Consider the following 16,692-nt stretch of genomic DNA (forward strand, 5'->3'; position numbering starts at 1 on the left):
CCCTGCCTCACACCTCAGTGCCTGTCACCAGCTCTGGACTAGACTGTGGCCTATCTGCCCACTTCTGGCCAGTCTAGATAGTGTTAACAACTTTTGGGTTAGTCTCCCTCACTCCCTTCCTCCTCCCCTCCTTTCCTCCTTCCTTTTCCTTCAGCAACTATTTGTTAAGCCTGTTCTATGTGACAGACACTGTGCTTGATGCTGATAATGTAAAGGGAGCAAGACAGATCCCTTCCCTTCCCCATAGAACTTACAGACAGCAATTGCACACAGTAGGCTATTACACAGGCGAAAGCAGAAAACCTAACACTTCCCACAACAGCAGAAGTTTGGTGCCACAGGAGCACTGAACCCAGTATTGGAGGGATCAGAAAGGCCACAGTTGTGTTTTAAGTAGAAGAACTTTCCTTTCTATCTAATATTCCTCATGATTACAGTAAAGCTAGTTCTGCTGTCTTTGACATTTTCAATATAAAGGTTTAGGTGTGCTTTCTAACTAACCATAGCTAATTTTGCCTAAGATTAAACATGGTTTAAAAGTAATAAACCAGTTGGCAATGTAGGGCCCACTGCAGATCACCCTCCCTCGCCTTGAGTTGGGAGAGTCTTTAATCCTGGCTGCTCCCACCACTGGGAGAGGAGCCTTTATTCAAGGTCCTCAGGCTGTTCCCAGCCACTCACTGGGCCAATCCCAGTGATTAATCTGATTCTTGATGAGTCAGCAAGAGTCTGGAAACAGTTTTTGAGATAATTGTATATTTGCAATCAAGAACCTAGTTTAAAAGCAGGCAGTTGCTTAACGAGGGTGTTTCTTTACAGTTCTGATCACTTTAATGAAAAAGGTGAAACCTGAAGCATCCAGTAGGTAGGACTTTGATTTAGAAACTATGAAATGTTCTAATTACCTGCTGATTCTCAGTTTGAGCCCATATAGAATTTCCAGTAGTGAGTTCTTCTCAGAGAAAAGGCAGTTAGGACAGCCATAACGAGCCTTGGGCCACATGCCTAAGGCTCCGAGCTAATGGAGAGGACCTGAAGAGAATCAGGCGTGGGTCTCTAATACTTTAGATTTATAACTCTTTTCACCTTAGGGACCCAAATTCTTTTGAAATCTCTATTATCTCATGTTTCTTCATGATTTCTCTCCTCCCTGTCGTCCCCCTCAACCACACCCAGGTTCTCAACCCTGCAACCCAAAGTGTAATCATATGGAAACCTCGAGATCCTTCCTGCCCTCTCCCTTACAGCTTTAGCCAGCCAGCCCCACTTCCTCACCTTGGGGCTGGCTCTAGGCTCCCATTAGCTCTCAGTCAAAGAGCCCCACATCCCCAGGGGACCCAGACATCGTCCTACCATCCAAAATGCCACTTTCGAGAGGACAGAGTCAAAAAAGAGAGAGGAACTTTCCAATGGTCTTCCTTCTGCTTATTGTAATTCCTTCATTACTTCCAAAGGGATTCACAACCTCGCCTGCCCCTGATGCATTTACATCAACGAGGAGTGTGCCTGCTCCCCGCCACCCGCCTTCCCTCAGAGGGAAGGCCATACACATCCTAAATTGTGAGCCTTCGTTCAACAACTATTTGCTGAGCACTTACTCCAGATCCATTTCCATGGTTATCTGTTATTGCTCCCTCTATTTTCTGTCTTTAAGCCTATAGAGTGGCCCCCTGAAGCTGGTGGGTAGCCAGAGAGGCATCGCTGTGTTAGAACTGAGGACACCAGGACAAGGAAGGGCTGAGGGAAAGTGCCTAGGCTGATGAGTTAATTACGGTAGTAATGGAGAAAGTGACAAGTGCCATAAACTTGAAGAATCTCATTTACTTGGCCTCTTGCCTTTACTCAGGCAGTCTCCCATGACATACTATAAAAGTACCACTGTGCTAGACAATTCCAATGATAGAAATGAATCAGAAGACATAGGGGAGAAAAAGACATGACTAAAATCATTAGGGACTGTTCCTGGAGAGTGGGTTAGCCAACAGGCAGTGGGGCGGAGTCACTGCTGTGCTCAGGGACCCCTGGGGGCTGGAGAGTGGGTGTTGGTTAGCCCAGGCAGACACTGTGGCTCGGGCTGCAAGGCTGAGAGGACCGGCAGCGTGTGGACACTGAGCGGGTGGGAAGAATTGGGAGAAGAGAGCTTCCCCTTCTCGTCCCTTCCTCTTGACTTTCCTCAAGGGTCCATCCCCAGCATCCCCTCCACCGCTTACGCTTCTGCTGTGACATGTGAAGGAGCAGGGAGGGATCGGGCTTTGTGAGTGGACTGTGAAAATGGAATTTCATTTGCCAATTCATCTTTCGTCATATAATTTAGCTCCTGTTGGTTTTTACTAGGGAATGTTTATAGCTGCACATCTATTACCTAATGCGTCTGGAATACTGCCAAAGGCCGGCCTGGGCTGGGTATTTCTACAGAAGCCTCAGCTCTTTGCTCACCGTGCAGACCAAAGGACCCTCGAGAGGCAAACAAACCTAGTGTTCGCGTGTCAAATGTGTCCAGAGACCCTTCTTGTCTCGTACTGGGGAGCTGGCAGACACAGACACCTAAACTGCCACGGATCCGTCTACTGGCACAAATGCAGGCTTCGGAGGGATTCTGCGGCCAAGCCCAGGGAGGGGGCTCGTTTGTTTTAAAGCAAGAAACCATTTCTAGAATAAAGGGAATTTTCTTTTTCCTGGAATTCAGGCTGCTGGTTGCCTTCAGTTTTTACAAATGTCCAAGCCATAGTATTATCAGAAATTAGAGTTGAAAGTTAGCAAACTGATGTTCTGCTGCTTTGTAACCAGCTATGTGAGGGCATCTGAGGTGAACTCTGAGGGACCGTGTCCCTGAGTCTTACAGAATCGATACGAATTTGCCAGGTGTGCAGGAAGAGGATAGACATTGCATTTGCTCAGTATATGCCTGAATGAATCAATCATTCCAGACAGATAAACAGCATGTTCAAAAGCCCAGAGTTACTAGAAAGAGAGAGAAAAAAATTGTCCATTTGAAATGTAATTTTTGGAAATTCTGTTCAGGATGATTTTTAATATACTGAAAGATTTCACCTGGGGAGAATCATGAAAGACTTCATTTACCTCCTAACGAATATTCTCTGCATAAATATCAAAGCACAAAGAGTTTAAAAAAAGTGAGGAGGGGCCAGCCTGGTGGTGTAGCGTTTAAGTTCGCATGCTCCACTTTGGTGGCCTGGGGTTCACAGGTTCAGATCCCAGGCACAGACTTATGCACTGCTCATCAAGCCATGCTGTGGCAGGCATCCCACATACAAAGTAGAGGAAGATAGGCACAGATGTCAGCTCAGGACCAATCTTCCTCAGCAAAAAGAGGAGGATTGGCAACAGATGTTAGCTCAGGGCTAATCTTCCTCACCAAAAAACAAAAAAAGTGAGGGATTCTCAGGGACCAGGAAGGGGATGATGGTTTGGGCCTGTGTGTAGCTGCTGTGCCCATAGGAGTGTGGCAGCTGGGCTTTGAGACCAGATCTATCTACACGCACCCCCTTCAGTGTTTCTTTAGCCCAGGTGACAACTTTCTTGGGCTCTGCGTCACCCACTGCCTCCTTCCCCTCACCAGCACTGTCTCTGTAATCACTGTGAGAGGTGCACAGCCCTGGAAGGTCCTTGAACCAGCATCAAGGGAGACAAAACAGAGTGAGGGTTATTTCACTGAGGGAATGGAGCTTCCATATCTTCCCACCTTTCCTGTGATGTACCCAAAGCCAGAACTAGAGAAATTAAGACAGATGCACTCAGGCAGGCTTTTAGTCTTGCCCAGTTTTCCTTGTGTAGCCAACACCCAGTTTCTCAGTAGAGAGCATTTGTCGAGCTTGGCTCAGGATCGTTTATGAAGGGGTCCAAAACTAAGGGCGGCTCTTAATGCAAGTGATGTGAAGACAGGAGGGCCCTCACAATACATCTAAAGGAACCACAGTGACAACCTCTCTCCTTTACCTCTCCTCCCTCCTCCCATTCTCTCATCTCCCCTCCCTGCAGAGGATGAACAAGTTAGGAGAAAAGAGTGCTCTAGCCCGTGGTAGCAGGAGAGGAAAGCTTATGGAGACTGGATGGAACTGTATCAAACAGAACAATCCCTTGGACACGGGTTAATAAACACTCAGTTGACAGAGGGAATGACGAGTGTGCTGTGGAAGTTGGAGAGTTTGGCCCAGGCTCAAGCTCCAAACAGCAGTCCCTTGTTTCTCCCTCAGACTTGCACGTCGGTTTTTGCATGTCGTCTTTTCATGTTTCAGGTCTTTATACGCAGGCATGGTTGGGCCCTTACTTTTTATACTGTATTTCAGGGTTTTTCTTCTCTACCCTCACTCCCTTACAGGTACATTCATTAAAACTCGCCCTTGAAGGTGTGGAAAAGGAAAGGGATTTCTACTTCGGAAAGTTGAGAGAGATCGAGCTTCTCTGCCAGGAACATGGGCAGGAAAACGATGACCTCGTGCAGCGACTAATGGAAGTCCTCTATGCTTCGGAAGAACACGTAAGTGTGAGGGGAGCCCTTGACCCTTGTGCTCTAAAGTGACACTCGTGGTCAAGGTGCAGTGAGCAATGTGCCTTCAGATACTATGTGCCCTGGGACCTCAGGGAGAATTACAGCTCAGCCAGTGCATTTGATGTTCCCAGAGGAATAAACATTATCATCATGATCCATTGACCCATGCTCAAGGGACATGCATCCATAAATTAATCTGGGAAGAGATGAGTGGATGGGAGGGGAGTAAGGGAACTTTGATTGAGATAAATAGACTTATGCAGCCAAATCTCAAGTGGTTTTCAGCTCTCTGAGCAAATGAACAGTAGGAATGCGTGTAAGGATTCCTCTTTCTTCATGACAGATCAGAGTGTGGTTAAAGGAGAAGTTAATCTAGATGCTTTTCCCATCACCATAAGCCCCACAACTGCTTTTATTTCATAGCTGGTTGTCTTGGTTACTTATTGCCACTATAGACCAGCAATTTGGGACAACTATTTGTTGAAAAATACTTCTCGAAGGCCTCCTCTGGTTGGGAGGACCTGCCCACCAGGGTTGCTACTCACCAGTGACTATGCCGAAGGGAGACCCAGAATGTGGCTTTTTCCATTGACGGAAAGCAGATGTGAGGAGCAGCGGAGGAATAAGACTCTCAAGAAGCAAGGAGGGGAAGGGGGGATAAATGGCAGAGACCGAGGCAGATCACCCAAAGTCTGCCCATACAGAGAGGGAGAGGCCCCTGGAGCTGGCAGCAGGCGTGGGAGCCTGACAGAGCTTCTCCTTCCACAGGGCCACACTGTGAAAGGCAAGAGAGGATGGGCTGGGGTTTCGAACTTCTCCTTCTGCCAGGTAGAAGCTGGTGGAAGTGTTTGGGTCTGTTTGACCAGGAGGCCCGTGGACACTTTGAGGGCTCTGTGGTTGAGTTACATGTGTGTGAGTAATTTCACAGAATCTAACAAGCCACCAGCAAGTTTACTTTGTGTCTTATTCCAGCTGAATAACAGGCAAATGTTTACTCCATGTAAGATTAAAATCCTAGCTATGAAATTTTCCTAAACTGTAAGAAACTGTCTGGGTTTTGGGGACTCTCCACCACTTTTTTCATTTCCCCCAGATACTTTTTTTAAACTTCTTTCTTGGTTAGCTCACATTGTAGATCTTGAAGCCCTGGGAATCAGCCTGGGTAGGTCCTAGAGATAGTGATGGCTTCACAAAATACGGTTCTCAATATTTTCATATCTGATAGAGGAAACCAAAGGTTGATTTGTAGTGTGTCTGCACCACCAAGAGTGGCATTTATATAATGTTCTGTTTGTAGAGAGTGCTTTGTAGTCTGTCCAATACTAGATGAATTATGGTTCTTCTCTTCACAAGCTTGTTTGAGGCTAAATCCCATGAAGTCTATGCAGCACTGTGAGCCCGAGTGAATCCCACCTATGGGAGTGAGGCAGTGTGCAGGATGGAATCGTCCCTGTGCTTCCAGTGGGAGGAAAAGCCTTCTGATTGTAACCTCGAGCCAGATCTTGTCCCAAGAGGGAGTCCTTGTGTAGGAACACCATCAGGTGAACTCCAAATTAAAAGTTGACGTGGGCCACTGAGTTCCGGGCTAATGGCAGCCAGGGCCAGCCTTAGGCAAGAGCTCTTGCCTCTGGGTGTGACTTCAGAGGAGTCTGCCTAGATGACTATAGTCAGCTTCTCTTCTACCATTCATATCATACCACCCCCCACACACACCAACTTGCTGTGGTCTGGATTCAGAAAGCCATTCTTGCATCGTATGGGCAATTAATGCAGAGCCCCCCTCCAAGAAGAAGTAATACTTTAGAGCATTATCAGTCATTAAAACTGAGTAATGGTTTTAGCAGGTCCTTTCCTCAAACACTTGGGGTGAGACTTGAGGGGGAGGGGCCAAGGGCTTTACATTTGTCAGCTCCTTTAAGTCTCTTGGGAATCCTATCAGATAGATATGGTTGTCATCCCATTTTACAGATGAGAGAAACTCAGGCAGAGAGAGGTTAAATTACTTTCCCAAGTTCTGAGTGAGTAAGCAGCATAATTTGCGTTTGAACTCTTGACTCTTGAGTTCATGGTCTCCCTTCTCCAAGGCTCAGGCTGTTAAATAGGGAATATGATAGTGGAAATAGCTAATAACATTTATTGAGCATTTAGCATGTGCTAGATATTATATTCATGTTCTATATACATTTCTCACCCTAACCACATGCCTCTGAGGTGTGAGTACTATTACTTATCTCCATTTTACAGATAAAATTACTTGCCCAACAACCCACCCTTAATAAGTCCTACCACTAAGGTTCAAACCCAGGTTTCTCTAACTCGGAGCCCCAGATCTTAAGGACTGTGTTCCTTGCTTCTCAGTATACTGGGTGCTACGGGGAAGGGAGAAAATAAAGGTGGTACCACTGGGGAAAACTGCAAGACAGACTTTGTCTAACTGACAATATTGAGTTGAACACGCTCTATGTGTAGAGAAGGAAGTAGTCAAATTCCCACGTGGGTTTTCTCCAAATAACTCCCCTCATCTCATTTTGTTGTTTTACACTTTCAAAAAAGTTGTCTTGGCCTCTTTGTCTGGGCATTCATCTGTTTAATTCAGCATCCACTAAGAACCTCCATTTTCTTCTGGCTGGTAGCTTCTCTGACCCACCTTTGTTCTCTCTGGCACTGTGCTGCTCTCATCAAATAGAGAGAAACATGGTAGGGAGAGGAGAGAGAGAGAGAGAAAGACAGTGGCGTCACCATTTAGTGTATGCTAAGGAGTATCCAAAGTCCAAGACGAGACTTAGAGACAGTAACCAGGCAATTGGAATCTGGAAAATAGACTTAATACAAACTACGTGTGTGGGTTACCCAAGCAAAATCTTCCAGTGCAGTTGCTGCCTTAATTTTTCCTGTTCCAGGATAACTTCTAATGCAACTCCGTGTCTGGACAACTCCAAAAGAAACACATCAGGTTATACTGAGTTTTCTATAGAGAATAAGCTATTTGATCTGGAATATGCCAAGTGTCCTTGTTTAGAATGTGACAAGACCCATTTTTTAAAACCTTGGTTTCTGTATAGAAAGAAAGGGAGGACCATCTGCCATGTTGCTGGACACTGCTGGGTATTTTCCATACACTGTCTCTGTGTGTGCACACACACGGCACTGCTTACAGAGGAGGACACAGAGTGGCTCAGGAGCAGCTAGCCTATTTTCCTTTCTGCTTCTCCCCCTAGAGGTTCAAGGAATCATCCTAGGCACCTTAAAGCCTTCAAGCATTTGCCTTTTCTCCCCGAGCATAATGAGTCCTGTTTCTATGGCAGCCTCCCAGAAGCTTATCTAGGTTCTATCATTGAGGGAGTGAGCCTTTAAAAAAGCTTCTACCCTTGCCCAGGAAAGGCATCTCTGGAAAAAATGTGCTCAGAGGTTGCTATGCCACTGCACCCACCCCGCCCCCCCCAAGCTCTTAGAAGCTTCCTTTTGCCCCGCCGTGCCCTACCTTGACATTGTGTCCTGTTTTCAGGCCATTCACATGCTTTGGTGCTGGGTGGACATGCAGGTATGATGTGCATAGTGTCTAGGAAGAAATGCCAATACTTTGTGATGCCATTGGTATGACTATGTCTGCATATCTGAGAGGTGGAAATTTCTGGTTGTCTCTCTCCTGGAGACAAGAGAAGTGCTAAAGAATCGAAAGCTGGATTGAGAGCTTGCTCTTCAGTTAAACATAGATGAACTCTGCATTGACTTTTCAGGTGGAGGTATTTGCTGGAGAGGCCTCCTCCCTAAGTCTTTATTTGGTGATGGCTGCTCTTTGATTCTTATAGTCAAACAATCTTATAGTCAAACAATCCCAAACATGTTTGGGAGGTGTAGAAATCCAGATGGGAGTTTTGAGTATGCAAATAAACATAGGCAGTTCAATTTGCAGTTGTAGAAACCTAATGGAAGTTTCCAGAGCAGATCGCCAGTCAGCTGTCCAGTGCGTTTCTTAATCATTCTGTTATCTTTTCTCTTAATACTGAACTTGGGGCGTCTGGACTTAGTTGTTGGTTAGCTACTGCCTTGTGCATCTGTCAGCTGAGGTGTACCTGCTCATAGACAGGCACTTGTTTCCTGAGGTACTGTCACAGAAGCCACTGTTAAATGACCTAACGATACTTCCCCCCTCAACCAACACCTTTTGGATACAGCCTGTGTTTCTGTCGTTGGATGAAGCATTGGGTATATAGAAAGAGGACATGGTCCCTGCCTCAGAAGAGATCACAGCCCCAGGGAGAGACAGGGACACCATTAACTGGATATGTCGGATTATGATAAATGCGATAATAGACACATAAATAAACTTGTGTGGGTGGCACATAAAGACAGCCTGGAGAGGGACAAGCAGAGACTTCACAGAGAAGATGACATTTGTGTTGGATGTTGAAGGATGACTAGGAATCTCAACAGTTATAGAGCTAAAACCGGGAGAGTATTTTTCAGGCAGAGGAAACACAATGAACAAAGCAGAGAGGAAAGAACAGCTGGATGTGGCTGGCATGAGTGGTGGCAGATGAGCCTACTGAGTGTCACCTCGGATGTTTAGGAAGTAGGGAGCCATCTAGGAAGCAGGAAGCCATCAGAGGTTCTTGATGACCCCTCCTCCCTCCTTTGCCCCATTTTCCTCCCACAGTAGCCAAGAGCCTTCTTCAACACTGGCTTCCAACTTGCTTCTCTTTCTAGTGATTATCATAAGAATAAGGAACTCTAATGCAGTCATTCCCAGCTAAACATTTAGAAAGATGTGATGGATTGATATGCAAATATTAGAATTAAGTAAGTAGGTGGCACTCAAGTGCACAGTCACATATTTGGCATAGGTTTTGCCTAGCCTCCTCCTTACATGTGCGTTTAAACTCTCCATTCTTGTGTGGGGCATAAGAAAAAGATCATTTATTTTTCTGTGAGTCTACACAGCATTGTGTGGCTGGGAGCTCTCTGTTGTGATACGTAACATAACTGCCTCAGAATTACAGTTGCATTCTGCCAGACTTTCAGACTGCCTTAATTTGCACCCCAAGCATTAAGCAATCCATTGGTAACCTGGGACGTTTGCCCTATATACTGGTATTACCCAAGAAGGGTGGTCTGGGGTCTGCAGTTCCTGTAGATCAGTGATATCACAGTGGTGCCCTGTGAATGAGGAAGCTGCCCTTGGCCAGCTGGAGACCACAGAACTGTAGACAAGGGCACCGCACCCACCCCCTCTTGCTCGACAAGTATGAAAAGGAGGCCTGGGGAGGAGCCTAATCTAGTGGATTCCTGGTCCTGCAGCTTGTTACAGGCCCACAATTACTTGAACCTAAGTCTTTTGGCTTTCAGTCCTGGGTTGACTCCATTATCCCACAGTTAATTCCCAACTGTGATGTGAGCAAACAAGATTTTTTGTAAAATGTCAAACAGAGATCTGAGATCTTCCCATCAAGCAGCCTAACATGCACAAAACAGTTATGTAAGAAAAGCACAATTCAGACCAGCTGAAGTCTGAGAGGTTTGATAATGGAAGGCACCACACTGGCATTAAAGAGTTAGGATGATGAATAAATCAACATCCCTGACCCTCAGGCTCAGAGCCTGGCTGGAGAGGTAGCCGTGTAGCCAGCCAGTAGGAATACATACAGACACACACACACACACACACACACGGAGAATCCCCCCCTCCTCCTCGCCCTTTCCCTTAAGGTTCACACACACACACACACACACACACACACACACACACGGAGAATCCCCCCCTCCTCCTCGCCCTTTCCCTTAAGGTTCTTATGGCTGGTCAAATAACTAAAAAAGCAAGTTAGCAGAAGAAAATAAAACAAAGTTTAATGACATGTATAGATGGAAGAAACTCAGGAAAAACTGAGCAACAACTCGCCAAAATGGCAAGGTTTCTTATCTTAAATACTATTTTCATCTAAAGACAAAGGAGGATGTTGGAGGTGGGGGGAGTCAGCTATAGGAGATAAACAGAAAAGCGCAGTAGACAAGAGTAAGGTTACCATGCAGATTTAAGTCCTCGCCTTCTACATTGATAAGAGTTTCTATACATAAGATCATCCCCCTTCTTCCTCATACAGAGAGGGAGATACCTTTACAAATGGAGATTTTCCTTGCAAATGTAACTGTCTCTTACAAAGGATAACTTCTGCTTTTACTTGGTTTTCAGAGCTTTGATAAGAATGGGCTTAGCAAGGACCCTCCCAGTCTATCCATATCCAGAGTTATCTATGGTGATGGACTGTCCTGGGGACAGGCCTTCTATCTTAAATTCTTTTAGGCAGTTAGTGGGGGAGGAGGTCAAAGTTTCTTTCAGAGTCTTTTGTTCTTGAAAATAATCAAGGTAAAGGGACATATTTTGAGGTGGCCAATTCTGATCCCCCACAACACACACCCAGACACACAAACACACACTCACGGCTACAGTGTGAGACCTGATGGAAGCACGAACCAAGGATGTAAAGCTTAGAAGGGCGATTCATTCCAGGGCAAAGGCAGTGAGTGAAAGAGGCTTCAGGAAGAGACACCTGGGAGTTCCCAGTCCACCATTCCTGGTAAACTCCCATGAGCATTAGTTGCCTTCTTTGCCCCTAGACAAGAGGAGAGCACTCATCGAGGGTGGCCAGTGACTCTTCCTATTTTGCACTATTCTAGCAAGACATGCTCTCCTCCTCCCCAGGAGAGTGCCACCGTCAGTTGAGGCACTCACTTTCTGAGCTGAGAGGACCACCTTCTCGTGTGCCAAGCAGTGGGCACAGTGGTTTGCCGAGGACGCTACACTGATGATCCAGGGGCCTGGGGATGAGCTGGCAGAGCCAGAGTAAAGGGGGGCCCAGGGCTCTGAGGTCAAAGAACATCTGCAGTTAAGGAATTAAGGAGTGAGGAGGCCGGAAGGATAGCGTGACGTGGGCGGAGAGAATAGGATATTGGGCCTTCACATTTGCAGAGGTGGAGCAGTTCTGGGTGGTGAGAATAGGGTGTGGGCATGGGCCTTGGGAGAGCTAACATTTATTAAATACCATGTCTCTTGGCACTGAGCCAGTAAGGGACAGCGCTAGGTTTGAACCCAAGTCTTCAATAAGAGGTCATCACAGAAAAGACTACTTTCTTAAAACATATTTTCGCTTCTAGAATATATTCCAGAGTTCTCCCACCAAGAAGTAATAATCACAGCTCACACTTAAAATATTTTATTATGTGTCAAAACACTATTCTAGGCACTTTACCTACTTTAACTCATTGAGTTCTCTGTTGAGTTCAGTGACTCCATTGATTCATCAATCAATGAAACTCACTGAAAATTCTGTTAAATGGGTACTCTTGTTATATCCTCCATTTTACAGATGAGAAAACTTGAGGCACAGCACAGTTAAGTTATATGCCCAAAGTCACCCAGCTTGTAAATAGCGAAGCCAGGATAGGAATTACAGAGTCCATGCTTATAACCTTGACATTATACTGCCTCCCAGAAGATAAGTGTCGTGTGACCTTGGCTGATGGTCTCGGTCGTCCATTCTTGCATCCTCTGTGATTTCTTCCTCTTGACACAACATGCATTGAGTTCACAGTAAGTGAGGTATGACACAGAAGGATGAGGCTTGATCCCTGATTTCAGTAGCCTCAGGATCCAGTGGATGAGGCCACAAGGTTCGAGACAAACAAGATTACAAGTCAGAGTTTTATAGCCAAGGAAGAGACAGAGTGCTTTAGGAGAAGGGAAAGAAATAGTTCTGGCTCAGGGATCCGGGGAGATGATCCTACCATATTAGAGTTGGATCTTGACAGGCATGTCCTAGCTAAAGGGAATAGGGGCCAGAGAGGAAGAGGGTGGCTCAGGGCAAGAATGGAGTGAGTATGCAAAGTACAAGAGGACACAAGCACTTCTGTAGGTCCCCAGCGTGCACTCCCGACTGCATCACAGAAGCAGTGCGTGTTCTCGAGGGAGCGGTTGGCCCCATTGATTAGCCATGCTCCCTCTGCTTGGGTAGTCAAGAGCTAATTATTCTTTGTGAGGTCACAAAAGTAAAGAATTTGCAGATAAGGCTGACCAGGGCTGATGTTCCCTGGTTGGTGTTCATGATGTGCTTCACTGGGTTAGGAAAATGAACAAATAGGTCATTTGGAGCCAAGTAGAGGAATACCTCAACCACCTGGGTCACAGTCAATAAACAGAAAATAAGCAAAAAAGGCCTCACACACCCAAAATAGATGTCCCAAAGTCTTTGAGCTAAAGCTCCTGAGCTCCCCTGATGGAGCGGCCTCCTTGTCCGGGGCAGCCCGCAAACCGTGGTTATTATCCTTTCCTTACCACACCTCTCTGACAAGTTGCTTCTCTGCATCAAATGAGTAACAGGTTATAACAAAGGGTCTACTTCAAGCAGACATGGGACCAGGTGAGAAGAATGACAGCAGGAGAGGAAACAGATCAGAAGCTCTGCATCACGGGCATGAGTGTCAGGGTAACCATCTGACACACCACAGGGGCTTGGGGCTCTGCTGCGTCACAGCAGGTTCACTCGTGGCTAACGTGATGCTCTTGAGTCATTGTGTTTGGTTTACTCTTTTATAGAGGGTAGGAAAATATGTAACATGTTCTGTGAAGATTTCCTTCCAAGACAGTTAGAAGGAAGTTTGGTGTGTAAAGCCTGATGACTGTGCTCTAGAATGATCCGTTCTTTGATAGAACAGGGAAGCAAAGGCATCCCTGCATGTGCATTGGCTCCTAAAAGCAAGAGGGCGTTTGCATGGCGAGCTGTGCCTGAGCCCGTGCTCTCTGCGGCTTGCGTAGTGATCATGGGGCTGGGACACTGCGTGGCCTCAGACACAGTAAATTGTTTCAGCTGAAACTTCTCCCCCTGCCCCGCAGGAGGGCCACCCTGAAGAGCCGGAAGCAGAGGAACAAGTCCACGAACAGCAACCCCAGCAGCAGGAAGAGTACTGAACCGTCATGGCAGCTCTCGACACTTCCGTTTTGCATGGGAACTTTTCTTCTGGAGAATTGGAACATATGTGGCCTCAAGCTCAACAGAAACCAGTTGTTCCCAACCTGCTGTTAACATCAACGCACTGTTGCATACACCAGCCACTGCGCTCAGTTCCCATTTCCTTTGCCAAGACGCATTAGCAGCCGGCTGTTCGGCGGCCTACCTGAGAGATCATGGGGTCACATAACTTCAACTTCACCACTTGGCTGCTTGAGATTGGTTCTGCTCTTTTCATTTCTTTCCAGAACAACTCTCCCCACCCCACCACCACCACCAACACCCCCTTTTTATCCTGGTGTGAAACAATGGTAATTTGATATATGGTATTTATATTGGCATTTCTCAACCCAGTGTCACTAGATGTCACACACATTTGTGGTGCTTTGATGTTTGCGAGTCTAACCTCTGAACGTAAATTTGGTCAAGTAATAAATTGGAACAAAGGGAAAGAGATACTTGATATGAAAGCCATAATGACAGTGACTTGTTTCATGGGGAAAAACACAGTTAGTTTCTCCCTCTACTCACAACACTAAAGGGAAAAAAAATGGAATCAAAACTAGGACTTCAGGGCCTAGCAGTGTTCTATGTCAGCATGTTAGACAACCACACAGTATGTTGTTAAGTTTTGAAAGACATTCACTCAAGGAAAACACCATCTCCACTTGGCCCTCTAACCACTTGCCCCTGCCGTCCCCCACCCAGGTTCTCATGCTATTTTTCTTTCTCAGGGTCCTCTTTGGTGGGCAGCCACTCTCCCCAAGAAGCTGTCATCAGTTATCTGCAGTCCAGAGAGGGTCTGCATAGGTACAGGTCCTCCTGCCTCAGTCCCTCCCTCCTTGTGTGGGTTTCAGCCCAAATCCCGTCATCCACACTAGGGGACTCCTACTAAAGGATGACTTCAGGGTGTGCAGCCCCGAGTTTCAGGGTTCTGCACATCATGCTGCACACTTGCTGGAAGGCTGGAAGTGAAGACCTTATTAATAGGAGCATAATGCCAAGGGAGAATCATGGTTCTGAAGTCTGGTGTTGACACTGGAATGACAGCACAGAAAAGTCTATGATTCCCAATACCTTCTGGACTAAGGAATTTCCCCTCTGTAATACAAGGACCCTCCTTGTCATTGACCTTTGCTAAACCACGGCAATTCATAAATAGAGGAAACATTAATGAATTAAAAGCATTCCTTATTTTTTTAACTAATATTTGCACATTTTCTTAGTATCTTTCCAAATCTTGGCCTTTTTTTTTTTTTTCCTTTGACAGATGGTATCCCTTCCTGGATCATTCATTTCACTTGGTTTCTAACTTTAGATTTACTTTCACTTGTTATTTGACTTAGCAGGTGCAACAAAAACAAGAAACAAGTGTGCCCACCCCACTTTCCTCTTAACTGAAACGCTTAAAATAAATTTCTGAATTATGTATCATAAAGCTTTGACATTGCTTTATTAATTGATGAACTACTAATTCTAAAGTCGAGCATTGAAGCTTCCCACCAAAAGAAGTCTTCTCAAAATAAATCTTTTGCGGCAAAGTGGTATTTATTGAGTTATATGTGAAAAAGTTTGCTTGTATTTTTGAGGTTGTTACAACACACTGTGCAGAATTGGACACATGTTCTGTGGTGTTTGGTTTCCCTTTCTTCTCTCTCCTGCTTGCTCTGCACTACAGCGGCAGCTCATTTCTCTCAGGCTGGAAAGCCTGGCTCTCAGCAGTGACATCCTCCTACACCTGGTTACAGGTAGTGGTTGTGCTATATGCAGCATCATGCTTAACGGTGTGTCCCCCCCAAAGCCTGTTGCACCCACTGATTTTCCTTTTTTTAAAATAGCTCTTGTAAAGAGACACAATAAATAATTCCATGCAGAACATATTTCAGTGGTTCCTAGGCAGTTCTTTACCTACTCTGGACATCTCAGTAACACCCAGTGCCAGGTGGATCATGACCCAAACTCCTGTCATGTGGGTGCACATGAATGGAGAGCAGGGTGTTGTCTTCTCCAGAAACCACTGGATACTGTGTAACTTGCTTAAGTGTCACTAGTGACACTCAGCCACCTCCGTTCCTCCCCAAATCCCCAACCTTCTCAGCTATAAACACACTGGTCAGATAGCCTGCAAAGAGAACTTTCCCCAGTCATCCTACTTCATTCTCCTTCCCGAAGTCTTGGGACAGACCATTTATTTAGAGAAGAGCTACAAATTCCTCTTTCTGTCCCCATCTGAAACATCTTCCATTGTGCTGCATCGCATGTGACATCACTGATGCTTTGGGGAATCTTTAACAGCTAAGTTTCTGAGTCCTCTTTGGCTGCACCCCAGCTTCTGTGCAGACCACCTCTTGTTTCCCAGGGCTGCTTCCTTCCTGATGGCAGCACCCCATCGTTCTCTCATCTTGGCATCCAGGACGCGCTTTCCTCCGTGGCCCCCTGTCACTGTGCTGGGCCGAGAAGTATCGCTTGGGGTGTGCTCTGCTCCTCCCTCTCGGAAGCCGGACTGCATTCTTAGTCCCCCACCTACCCACCCACCGTGGCTGGTTTTAGCACTTCCACTGCCCGTGTCAGATAGGAAGTGATTGAAGCAGGGGCCAAAGAGAGAGCCCGTCTTCTTTCTAAGCAGAAAAGCAGAAAAAGAAAAGACAAAGACAAACACCCTGTTGACCTGAGAGAAGTAAACTCCAGAAGGGAACCAAGAGCTCCTCCCTTCCCTGGTGAGTATTTCCATTATTCCGTTAAGGTTTAATATGCATTCAAATTACTTTTACTAAGTAGTACACCATAAAGCTTTTGTTATATATTAAATGTAAACTGAAAGGAATGTAAACATATGTATTGTTAATTATAAATATAGATAAGTAATGACATTAATAGATGAAAAAGTCTTATTCAGATGTATCACATTCATTTTACATTACCCACCTATTGTCGCATGATTAGAATAGTTTTTTGTCTCTGAATATGTGAATAACTTGACTTGCGTTTATCTTTTTACATATTTAATAAAAAAAAAAAGTATATGTTAAAATCGGCCTCAATCTTATAGACTCTTAAACTTTTATGCTAAAGGTTTCCTTTGGAGTGAGCATGTGTGTATGAATAGGCTATTTGTGTGGATTCACACTTCTACCCATGTTTTATGATGATTTACATGGGGGGGGTCTTTGTTTTTATTGATGG

The 16,692-nt window shown here is 45.6% G+C and overlaps 1 protein-coding gene across 5 annotated transcripts in view; it reads left to right on the forward strand.

Moving 5' to 3' along the window:
- MAPRE2 (microtubule associated protein RP/EB family member 2) overlaps nucleotides 1–14,947 on the forward strand; it is a 145,301-nt gene extending 130,354 nt beyond the window's left edge. For all 5 annotated transcript variants that reach the window (XM_004422449.3, XM_087439131.1, XM_087439130.1 and 2 more), the window contains 2 exons: nucleotides 4,340–4,498; nucleotides 13,395–14,947. In XM_004422449.3, the coding sequence (XP_004422506.1) occupies nucleotides 4,340–4,498; nucleotides 13,395–13,469 (234 nt within the window). In that variant the 3' untranslated portion in view covers nucleotides 13,470–14,947. The remainder of the gene's footprint in view (nucleotides 1–4,339; nucleotides 4,499–13,394) is intronic.
- Nucleotides 14,948–16,692: the final 1,745 nt, after the last annotated feature.

The sequence above is a fragment of the Ceratotherium simum genome, chromosome 14 (assembly GCF_057802395.1).
Source record: "Ceratotherium simum simum isolate JZ-2026a chromosome 14, ASM5780239v1, whole genome shotgun sequence".
Taxonomy (NCBI): domain Eukaryota; kingdom Metazoa; phylum Chordata; class Mammalia; order Perissodactyla; family Rhinocerotidae; genus Ceratotherium; species Ceratotherium simum.